Genomic DNA, 11,842 nt, shown 5'->3' with positions numbered 1-11,842 from the left:
ATTGTGCGGTGTGTTTGTAAAAAGGGGCTACGGATATACTGAAGATCTTGTTCGTGAGAGAGTCTGCAGTCAATCCCAAAAATGTCTGAAAGTTTGGTGTTTTATTCCCAAACTAACGCTATTTTGCAGACCGTCATTAGGTGTGCGTTGGATTTAACAGCCGCACATTCCCGAAATGACTATTCTGCAGAGGTAAACTTTTTAATGCTGTGTTTATTTGACCTTTTGCGTTAAGTATTGACAATTAGGACACTTCTGGTTTTCCAGAGATGTTACGTTTGATTGCAAAAAGAAACAAAACTAAGATGGCGCCACGTCGCGTAGCTTGACAAGCTAAAACTTTACGCAGAGACTTGATCTCACTTAAATATGGTCTCGTTACTTTCTTGTCTAGTGGTGGTGGTGATAATTGTTTAAATGGTTTAACTTGTGTCTCTCGAATCCGACCGTACGATTTATATGACTGTTAAACCTAGGCTAATTGTTAGCTTTTTGTTGCGACTTGACAAGAGTTGAAGCGCCATGGAGAGTCCGAGATGGCCACGTTTACAAGTTAGCAGTAGCGCCATCTAGAGACTCGGAGGACGACACGCAAGCATCGCAGCATTGGGATTTATACATTAATTTGTTATAAAATATGATCTGGTCATCAGCCTAGCGACAACAGTCGACAAAAACAGTCTTCTTAAACGAATATCGCACATAAAAGTATGTTTTCCATGCTTTTATTTGAGAATAATCGAAACACCTTGTAAACATTCTCAATGCTGGATGGACAAAAGTATGACCCTACAAGATAAGAGTCATCCAACCTAGAGTTCAATCACTATTGAGCTTGGAGGAGTTGATTAAAGTCTGATATGAACAATACATTATGCAGTTAACAAGAAAAACATTAAATCACTGCGAATTAATACAATCGTAGATCACAATGACAATCAATTTAAAGATGGCCAGATGACAGTTTTGATCAGAGCTTAAAGGGATTGAAGTGGCCTGAAATTAGGTGACGCTACCTGCCTTAAAGTTTTACATTCAGAAAAATGCATGTTATTATGTTTGTTTCTGCTCTGAACAGGCAGAATTTGACAAAATGGTGGAACTCCTGGCTCGGGAGGCAAGCAGAAAGATCACCGGCGTTTTCCTGCAGCTGTATGACACCACCAATAAGGAAAGGCTGATGCTTCAGGACAAAGTAACCGACCTGGACCACCAGCTCAAGGTGGGGATGAAAGACTTTGACATCGTCAGAATATGGAAGGAGAACGTGTTGAGTGGAAGCCCCGTCCTCGACGAGCAGACGGGATGGGTCTTCACCCTGAAGCCTTTTGGGGTGTTGGTGAAATCGGATGAGTTAACGAAGGACGATGCTGAGTCCTTATCAGCCCTCAAAGGTATATTTATTAATGCATTGTGATGTTACTGTCTGAGAGTTAACCACTTAAAATGTAAAATGATCCTTTTAGAAGAGTCTGCGTTGGTGGAGGTGAATTGTGATGCTGAGTCATCATTAGCCGATAGACAAGGTAAGTTCAGGGCTCAAACAATGCAGGAAAATTTGGCTAAGATAGCCAGTGTGTCAAAAACTGATTCTTTCAACTGTATTCTGCAGATATCGCTGAGGATGACAATGCGAATCGGTCGCCAGACTCCCAGAATCCTTTGCAAACTGAAGTCAACAAGAAGGTGTTTGAATGCGACGTGTGCCATAAGAGCTTCAGCCGTCAGCTCCACCTCAAGAAACACTTGGACATCCACAAGGAGCCTCTGAGTTGCCATCAGTGTCGGCGGAGTTTTCGCCGCAGTGCTGCGCTTGAGCGCCACCTACTGCGTCACAAGGAAAAGACACTTCAGTCCTTCACGTGTCCGATCTGCGACAAGACCTTCAAGAACAAAAAACTGCTCAAGTCACACGAACCGGTGCACGGTGATCACGCTCAGCCTTTTGCCTGCAATACACTGCACTGCAAAAACTAAAACCAAAACACCTTAAAGTAGACGAGTGGAATTTATGGATCAAACTAAAATTAACTACGTTTAAGCCACAATATGTAAAATAAAATGTGCTATGGAGAGAATTAAAAAAAAAAAAAAATTTTTGCAAAAGTCAAAATAAGTTAATCTTTCAAAGCTGTGGGTCATTTTAGGTTCATTCTGAAATTCACCTAAAAGCCGAACGCGTGCGTGTGTGCATGTGTGTCCAAATTGGTCCCAAAATTCTCTTAAGACTTAAAATAGTAATATAGTCCTCTTGTAATTATTTTTTATTTTCCTTTTTTTTTTGTCTTGAAAGATCAAGTTTCACAGGGTAAGGCGTTCACCTGCGAAACGTGCGGCGCCGGCTTCACTCTGCAGCAGAACCTCAAGCGGCATGCCCGCATCCACACGGGCGAGCGACCATTCAAGTGCCACGTGTGCGGCGCCAGCTTTGTCCAGGACAAGCTGAAGGCTCACATGTTGCTCCACGGCGCCACCAAGTCTTTCATGTGCGACTTGTGCGGCAAGACCTTCCTGTACAACTGGCAGCTAAAGAAGCACCAGAAAGTGGCGCACCAGGAGGGCACGCAGGCGGGCACGCATGCAAGGCAGCGGAAGGTCCGGGCACGGGAAAATCGCACCGTCATCTTCAAACGCGACAGGTGATGGAAAAGTCTTATCATCATAGATTGATTTCTGTGCATTTGCTTCAGTAAATCATATGTAGGGTCTCCAAAGTATGGCCTGCCATCCATTATTTAGTGGCAAGCCACATGTGCTAAAAACACAGTATTATAAGCGACTCATGCTCTTAAAATGTTTCATTTTTCATAATGCATTTCTCAATCCGTATATAAAGGATCCGCTATCCTAACCCATCAACAAAGAGTTTGAAGCAAATAACAACAATATTACAACATAAAACTACGATTGATGCATATTTGCAGTTTGGCATCCATTAATTCTCAGATTTCTTTCCCCCAGATTCCAAAAAAGATTTTTGCCCCATTACCCCTCGTTTTTCGTGGAAAATTTTTCAACATTTCTTGACGAATTATTTGTTCTTTATCTGTTACATGGTTTTTGAGTGAAATGCACATTTTGAAGTAGTTTTGCTACAATTACAGCCCCAAATGATCCTTTTATTTTTCTGCATATGAGAAGTTAGTAATTAACTTGAACTTGAACGACAGGACTACCATAGAGTTGGCAGCCTTCGCCTGCAAGACGTGCCAACGTGGTTTCGACTCGGAGGGGGCGCTCAAGAAACACGAGCTGCTCCACACGGGCGGCACCCCGTACGCCTGCGACGTGTGCGGCAAGGCCTTCCTCTACAAGACCACCTTCGATTACCACCTTCGCACGCACTCGGGCGAGCGGCCATACGCCTGCGACGTGTGCGGCAAGACCTTCATCATCCAACACGCGCTCAAGTCGCACCGGCTGCGCCACACGGGCGAGAAGCCACACGTCTGCGAGCAGTGTGGCAAAGCCTTCCGGGTGTACACCAACTATCGGAGACATCTCAGGATCCACACGGGCGAGAAGCCATACGAATGCGAGGTGTGCGGCGTCAGATTCCGCCAACTGGGACATGTCAAGTTCCACATGCAGGTGCACACCGGGGAGCGGCCGTACTCCTGCTCCGCCTGCGGACTCGGATTTTCTGACTCACGGCAGATGAAGAGACACACGTGTGCTGGGAAAGAACAAGGGAACACTTTGATAACACCTTGACTCTCAAGGATGCCTTGACACTTTTTCTCCCAAATAAGTGAATTTGGAGCATTTCTCAGAACACACTTAACAGTCAAGCCCCTCTCTGTTCCCTCGACCCCCACATCATACCCATGTACTTTTACAGCCATTAAAGTACTTAAAACTCCCTTTAACGTCTTGGCGTGCTTTTCCGAGCTGCACTTGAACGCGTCATGAAAAGCAAAGGACAGCTGGTGACAGACAGCTGATCAAATATTCAAGCACACCAACCTGCAGTATCAGAGGGAGAAAAAATATTTTACAAACCAGCCATGTAAGTTCAGTACAATCGTTGTACATATGTACCAAGCAAAAATACTTAGCTCTTGTGCTACCATTATTACAAACTTTAAAATTGGGTAGCATAGTAGGCTTAAGTGTTCATCGTAATGAGATGGGTGTTATTCCCTATCAAATTGTTTTATTGTTGTTGTGATACAAGTGTTTTTCATAAAAATGTTGACTGAACTTGTGATTTCATTTCTGTACAAATTGACAAAAATACACTGCGTAGATAAAAATACCAAAATAGTAGAAATTACTATAACTATACAGTGTTAGACGAACAATACATTGATATTGGAAAAACAAAAGTAAACATTTGAGAATTATAAATAGGGGAAATTGTTTTTTAATTATTACAAAAAATACATTAATTTTAGGAAAAAAAATGCAACAAATTTGGACAAATATTAGACGAAAACGGGTCTGGAAATGATTAATTGTATTTCCGTTCATTTCATTGAGGAAAGATGAGTAGAGATCCGTGTATTTGAGTGTGTGGTTCCGGCGCAACTTATTCATTTGAAGGCATCACCGAAACGAATGCTCTTATTTTGAAAAGTAATCGGGAATTAATTCCGCTTTTATGAACCAAGTGATAGTGGCAGTTACAAATTATTAATTATGAAATGCGTATTATTCACTTTTACCCTACGATTAATAATATGAAGTGGATTTGACACCAGTGAGGAAAAACCGCATGCATTAAAGTGATTTCTTTCGTTCCTAAAATGTAACGAGTTAATACGAATCAATTTAAAAATCGTCAGCGCCTTATCAGTAGGTGGCGCTAAAGCGCCCAACAGTTTCTTGCCAACAGCCATCAACCACGTAAGAAGAATGTCACTTCCGGTTATGAGTAGCGGACACGTTTGGCATGGTTCTGCGAGTTTTAGTTTCTCGATTGTGAACGTAGTCCTTGCTGCACGCCGTCTTTAGTCCTTTTCAAGATCGTGTCAAATGGGGGACTTTGAGGCGCGAGCTACATCCATTTTGGAGGATATGGCCAACAAGGCTGTGATGGAAATGTGCAAAGTTGTCTTTTCTTCCGACACGACGCAAGAATTGTTTTGGAGCGAGGAAGACAACGCTCTAATTTCATATCAGGATAATGTATGTTTATTCCTTTCCTTGCTTTCTTGTTGCACCTTCCCGCCTGATCATAGAAATAGAATAGCTAGCTTGCTAGCAACTGTAGCATCCGAGTTTGACCAACGAATGGGTGCGTTAGGTAGTTGTATGTTTACATTTGTCAACAAGCATGTCAGACAAGTTATCGAAGTCTCTACATTAAGTCGTGCCAATAATGTAATCAAAGCTACCATGACAACTTTAGTAATTCTGACGAATATGACGCGAGTAAATGGACAAATGATTCTAATTATGTTTTGGGCTTCTTCTCTGCTACTGTGATGTAAATGTATGACGTCAGCCGGAAATTAAAAACGTTACGTCTGGTAAATTCAGACAGACTGCGCAAGCCTCACAGTTCTGAGGTTTGGGTTCAAGTACCCGTGCGTGTGTGCATTTTCTCTGCGTATTATTCTACTTTGGGATCCCTCTCTGCATATGACTAACTATCCTACCAGTATAACAATTTGACATGTGAACTGAGGGGTAGGACAAGATAAGTATTGTACTTTTCCCCTACTCTATTTGTTTATGTAAACTGAGTTGATCAAGGACATCTACAGTTGGTTTTCGTTACTTATTTTTCTTTCTTTTAATTAATTACATTTTTATCTTGTAATGTGTTTATATGTTCCATAAATAAAATCTAAATCAAATCAAATATCTCTTGTCCCCCGTCAGGTGATCCAGCTTGCCAACACCTTCATGACATTGCTGGCTCAAGAGGCGGTCAACAACATCTGCCAACTTTTCCACGAATGTTCTGCTCTGCTACGGGTGCAAGTACGTTCCTTTCGTATTTCCAAATCAGAAAGAGCGGGATTCGAACTGCCTCCCCTCCGGTTACCGAATGACCCGCTCCACCTCCTGATCAAGATGTTGTGGCTTCAAAACTATAACGAAAGACTGCATTTACACATGACAGCATTATTGTCATTTAGTTCTTCATTCCATCGGATCTTGTCATTCCTTCCTAGTAGCCATTTTGCGCGAGAGTGATCTTGAATATGAATAATTTGAATGAATATGAATAGGACTCCTGTCCGGTGTGCAGGTGACACAGGGAGAGGCACAGCTGGAGGACCTGAGGACGAGGCTGGACGTGGCGCAGACATCGTTGAGTAGGATGTTGCAAAGCGCTTACACCGTGGTAATGGAACAGCAGGTGCAAGAACACGTCGGAGGACTGGAGCCATCGGAAGAAGAGACACAGAGCTCAGGTGTGCAGCAGCTCAATGTCAATATCGTGTGTAAAATGTGTTTTGATACCATGTTTTAATCATGGATTTTCATTCATTTTGGGGTGGGAATAGAAGATAAACACACACACACACACACACACAATAAATGAGGGTTTACAGTGATTGATTTTCTTCCAGTGGTATTACAGTGTAATAGGTCCTGTACAAAATGTAGTCCAAAGCACTCACCAGTTTGTTACTGACTTCTTGGCATGATTTGCGTTTACAGCTGTGTCCGGTGAGGTTGAAAAATCGTCCTTCATTGACATAACTTCTGAGGTACTTCAGACTCCATGACACCTCTGGCATGTTTTCCAAAATTTCAGTTTCATATTAATAGCAACCTCTCGGCTTCATAATTGCGTCTTTACAAGGATAACTGGAATGACACTGAGTGGAGCGCAGACCTCCAGGAGCACACCAGTGGGCTCCAAGCCCCATTTTGATTATCTTAAAGAGCAGAAACGTTATACAACTACAATTTACAATTTTGTATACTAAATTAGTAATTAGGGTCATTCAAAAGTGACCATTACAATGCATTAGATACATTTTGGACCACATTAATTTGTATGTTTTTCTGGCAGAACGTGCTTGCAGCAATGACGCAGGACATCATTGTTGACCAAACATGTGAATCCGGCCAGCAGGAAAATAACATAGAGCCCGATGACCTCACTGATCTAGACTACCAGGTTGGGACTCATATCAGATTAAACATTTAATTTACTTTACTCTTGTTTATCATGAACATAAAAGGCTCAAACTAAACTGTTTCTTTGCGGAGCAGTTTTGCTAGTCAATGACTTAATTTTAGGAGCAACTTTCTAATTTTGTGCAGTAATTTTGTGCAGATTAATCCGAGGACCCTGAAGCAGTCGAACCAGCTCCCAAACTACTTTCTTGTCTAGAAACTTTTCAGAATCAGAATAAGAATGGGAATGCCCTTTATTGTCATTGTCCTTAGTGTGCAACGAGATTAGAGAGCTCCCCGCTCTGGTACAATACAACAAAAATTTAATTTCAGATCAGGTCAGTGCGAGTTAGTCTCTTTTCTGCCACCCAGAAGCACAGTGCCCCCTGCTGTTCACAGTCCACTGTATTATAGTGCCTGTTGTTTAGAAACAGGATGAAATGGTGTATTGACTATAAGAAATTCTTGAATCTTTGTGACCCTTCTTTCTCTGGACTGAAGCCAGAAGAGGACGACCTCAACGCCAACCACAAGGTCCAAACCACAGGCAGAGTCCCATCTGACAAGCTCGGAGTGCCTCAGGCAGCGCACCATCGGGACAAAAAATTTGTGTGCTCACTGTGCGGGTCCAGCTTCCCCCTCAAACGCAGCCTCAACTCACACATGCGGAAGCACACTGGTCACCTCACGGGTCAGTATTGTTGTACACAGGTTTTACTGAACTCTTGCATTTTATCAAGCTGGTCTGAAAAAAATCTGAGTAAATCTTACGAAACGAAATCCAATGACGTTGAGACTTTGTGTTGAACATAAATAAAAACAGAATACAATGACTTGCAAATCACGTTCGACATATATTTAATTAAATACTCCACAAAAACAAGATTTTTAATTTTTGTTACACAGAGTTTGGCATTGTCTTGCTGAAAGAAGCTGGGGGGTCCATGAAAAAGATCACTGCCCTGGTTTGTCTAACACTAGGGACTACTTCCTGTTGTTCTTTCCCCAGGTAAACATGCTCACACATGCGACAAGTGTGGTAAGGGCTTCACTCTCAAGCAGATCCTGCTGAGCCACCAACGAAGGCACAATGATGAGCGACCCTTCAAGTGCACGCAGTGCCCCAAGAGCTTCTACCGAGCAAACGGCCTGAAGATGCACAAGCGCTTGCATGTTTCCCGCCACGTGCGCACAGGCGAGCACCGCTGTCAGTTCTGCAACAAGATCTTCAGCCTCCAGTGCAACCTGCGGCGCCACCTGCGCATCCACACAGGGGAGAAGCCTTTCTGCTGCGAAATGTGCGGGAAGAGTTTCAACCAGGCCGACTCGCTCAAGATCCACCAGAGGATCCACACAGGCGAGCGGCCATTTAAATGCGACACCTGCGGGAAGACCTTCATCCAGAAGTCAGCCCTGAAGTTGCACACGGACGCCGCCTCCGTGGCGTGCGTGGTGTGCGGTGCGACGGCTGCCTGTGCGGACGGAATGCGCAACCACCTGCAAACGCATGCCAATGCCATGCCGTGCCTCTGCATCCTGTGCAGCGACACGCTGGCCACGCTGGCGGAGTTGTGTTCGCACCAGCACCACCACAACACAGCCACCCGTGCACACGTCTGCTCCTTGTGCAACAAAAGATTTAAATCTGCCAGCTACCTGAAGATACATACCCAGTTGCACAGCGGAGACAAGCCCTTCTCTTGCGACATATGCCACCGGAGCTTCCCACTGCACTGCAGGCTCAAGTTGCACCAGGTACGCTTTTTTTTTCAATTTATTTTTTTTCTCTTCATACAGTAGGTTAAAAATGGGGCAGCTAAAGAGTGTTCCTTTTGACAATGTGATTTTTTTTTTTTAAGGGTTCAGCAATTAGACTCCATGAATGATCAAATGTCAGACAGATTTCAAATAGGAAATTGAAAAGCTCCTGGAAAGTTTTACATTAGTCTGGTCATTGAAAGGTCACAAAATTTACGTTTGAATCAATAAAATGGGTTCGATATGAAAGAAAAAACAGTGACACCACAAATTAGGAGACGTGGTAGAAGATCCGGATTGTGTATTAAAAATATCAGACAAGACCCTGCACAGGATAAGCGAAATTGAAGATGACACGACTGATGCTACTGTTGATTGTTAAATTGACTTTTTCTTCTGTGAAGAATTTTGATTTCCCATCTGCTTCTGCTTAGTTTCAAATATAAACACTGTTCATATTGGTTATTTTGATTTACTTGAAAAGCTTTTTCCTCTTCAGCCACAATTGGTTTTATGTTGCCAATAATTTCAACAAAGATGTAAGTTAAGAAAAAAGGCCCCAAAATCTTTAATATGATCAAAGGTCAACAAGTGGTCATAAAATGTTCCATCTTACATTTGATTAAATGTTAAGTTTGACCAAAGTGGCCATGAAGGGTAAAAACTAAATCTTGGCGATAAGTATGTCCACCACGATACATGTCTAGTGCATAACAAACCATTTTTTTCTCTTTCTCCAGGAAGTTCACATTGGTGACAAACAGTTCTGTTGTGACATTTGTGGCAAGTTTTTCAGCAACTTGAGTATGTTGACCCGCCACCAACGCATTCACGCAGTTGAGAAGGTAAAAAAAAAAATATATATATATATATTGGTAAAAAGGTTGTTAAAAGGTCTTTCTTCCATTCTTCCCTGCATATTGTGCAGAACAGGCTTTGTTTGTGGTCATTTTTTTACTCATTTTGCTAGCTTTGGGTTTTTTATATTAGCATAATGCGACCGAGACAATTAGCATCTTGACGTGTCAAAAATCGGTCATAGATGGATGGAACGGAGAGGAGTCGGTCACTTTTCAAAATAAAATATTTTTCAGCCTGGAATAATAAATAAATTGGAACTACGGCAAGTTGTTTTTTTTTTTTTTCCACGGCCCGGTGCTTTGAGACCACTGTTCTAAGACAAACAGAGCAGTCCAGATCAATCCAATGCTCTGAGAAAGAAACGAAATGGATGAATGAGAATATTCCCAAACCACTAACGTACAAGGGTGTATCTCAGTCAATAATCTCAATAAGTGGCCAAGTCGTGGACAGCATAAACTGAGCTCCCAATAAAGTCTGGTCTTCCCTGCTCAGTCAGCTCACCCTGGATAAGTGAAAGATGGATGGATTTGTGAACTACCTTTCGTTTTCATCTTCAGGGAGAGTACACGGGTGAGAAGGAATATGCGTGCGACATGTGTGACAAACGCTTCAACCACAATGCCAACCTGACCCGCCACCGCCGCATCCACACGGGTGAAAAGCCGTTTATCTGCGACGTGTGCGGCCGCCGCTTCAGCCAGAGCAACAGCCTCAAAGCCCACCAGCTTGTCCACACCGGCCAGAAGCTCATGTGCGACCGCTGTGGAAAAACCTACAGTGACAAGAGGAATCTCAAGAACCACAAGTGCCTCTAATGCTGTGTGCATAAATGATTCAAATTTAACTCGCTGAGTAAATGGCTTCTTGCACGGAATGAAAGTTAATTTATGAAGCTAACGTTCTGAAATGTTCCACAATCTTTGTAATGCTCCGTGGCATTACTGGAGAAGTTCACTGAGTTGAGACCTAATTCTGATGCTTCATTGAATGAACACAGGCCAAAATTGCTTCAATCGCTTGTTCTTCAAGTTTCAATGTTGGGGTTACATCTCAGTCTGCCACACAATAGACGAGAAATGTGAAGTAGCGACCAAGAAATTAGCACATTTACTACACCAACAAGCAATGCAGTACGTGTCAGGTGCGGGTGTTGTTTTTGTCCATTTGGTGTTGCAATCACACATTCTTCATCTTATCATTTATATTCCTTTATAAGGCGGGTCTGCTCATCTGACTGATGTGATAGTGAACCAAATATACTACATACATACTACTGGCAAGCTATTTCTTGACGAAAGCATTAGCCACTGTGGTGTACAATGATGCTGTCAGCTACGAATGTTCTTTTAATTACTCTATTTTGTTACAGTTGGTTTAATAAAATGATTGAATGAGAGAGACTGTTTTGCCTGTCACTAATAGTTGCTGGAGCAGACCGATGCGCAAACACGTTTTTTTTTAAATTAATTATCAGACTAATAGAAATCGATCTATTACCCACATCACACCTGATCAATCCACAGTGGTGCAGTTTTACTGGTGTATTAGTGGTGGCTGGTGTAGATTTCAGTAGAGGAACACTATTTGTGCATGTATACCTCTTTAATGACGTCATCCAATTAGCATCTCGATTTATGATACATAATATTCAATTGATAAAACAGATTGCTGCCCTTTCAATTCACCCATGCAGAAATTCTTACCATGTCTAAAGGGGAAGTCCAGTCAAACCGTTTCTTGACAATTGTATGTTCTATGTGGCCCTACGGGAATTCAACTGTAAAATCCACCTGTTTTTAATCTCAATTTCTCATTTGGTCACTTGTGTCTGAAAATAACATCACAGTGCCTAATTAATTCAGTATGTGAATATCACATGACTAAACCCAGAAAACAGGTGAGCAGTGATTGGTCGTTACTTATGCATTAGTGGGCTCTGCACACATCAGAAAATGCTGGAAAAAAGACCAAAAAATACTATAGGGAAACAGGAGAAAAACAGCAATATAGTTTTGAATATTTAAAACAATTCAAAGATTTTATGCAATTAAAAGTTTCTTGCTCAGAGTACACAGTAATGGGATTTTAAACTGAAAACGTTCACTCTTATTTTGAAACGGAAATTGGAATAACGTCA

General features: G+C 42.2%; 1 protein-coding gene across 1 annotated transcript; it reads left to right on the top strand.

The window, feature by feature from the left end:
* The first annotated feature begins 2 nt into the window (after positions 1–2).
* On the top strand, positions 3–11,101 carry LOC148333479 (uncharacterized). Its single transcript, XM_088301059.1, has 15 exons — positions 3–192; positions 1,079–1,394; positions 1,467–1,526; positions 1,613–1,927; positions 2,294–2,639; positions 3,171–3,699; positions 4,957–5,130; positions 5,830–5,931; positions 6,203–6,368; positions 6,619–6,668; positions 6,977–7,084; positions 7,585–7,774; positions 8,093–8,838; positions 9,582–9,686; positions 10,263–11,101. The coding sequence occupies exons 1-15, from the start codon at positions 82–84 to the stop codon at positions 10,518–10,520; spliced, it is 3,576 nt and encodes a 1,191-aa protein (XP_088157185.1). The 5' UTR covers positions 3–81; the 3' UTR covers positions 10,521–11,101.
* The last annotated feature ends 741 nt before the right edge of the window (positions 11,102–11,842 follow it).

Source organism: Idiotropiscis lumnitzeri, chromosome 7 (genome assembly GCF_059441095.1).
Source record: "Idiotropiscis lumnitzeri isolate Australia: NSW breed Sydney's pygmy pipehorse chromosome 7, RoL_Ilum_1.0, whole genome shotgun sequence".
In the NCBI taxonomy this organism is placed as follows: Eukaryota; Metazoa; Chordata; class Actinopteri; order Syngnathiformes; family Syngnathidae; genus Idiotropiscis; species Idiotropiscis lumnitzeri.
The sequence above is the reverse complement of the archived record's forward strand: the minus strand, read 5'-3'. Positions and strand labels throughout refer to the sequence as shown.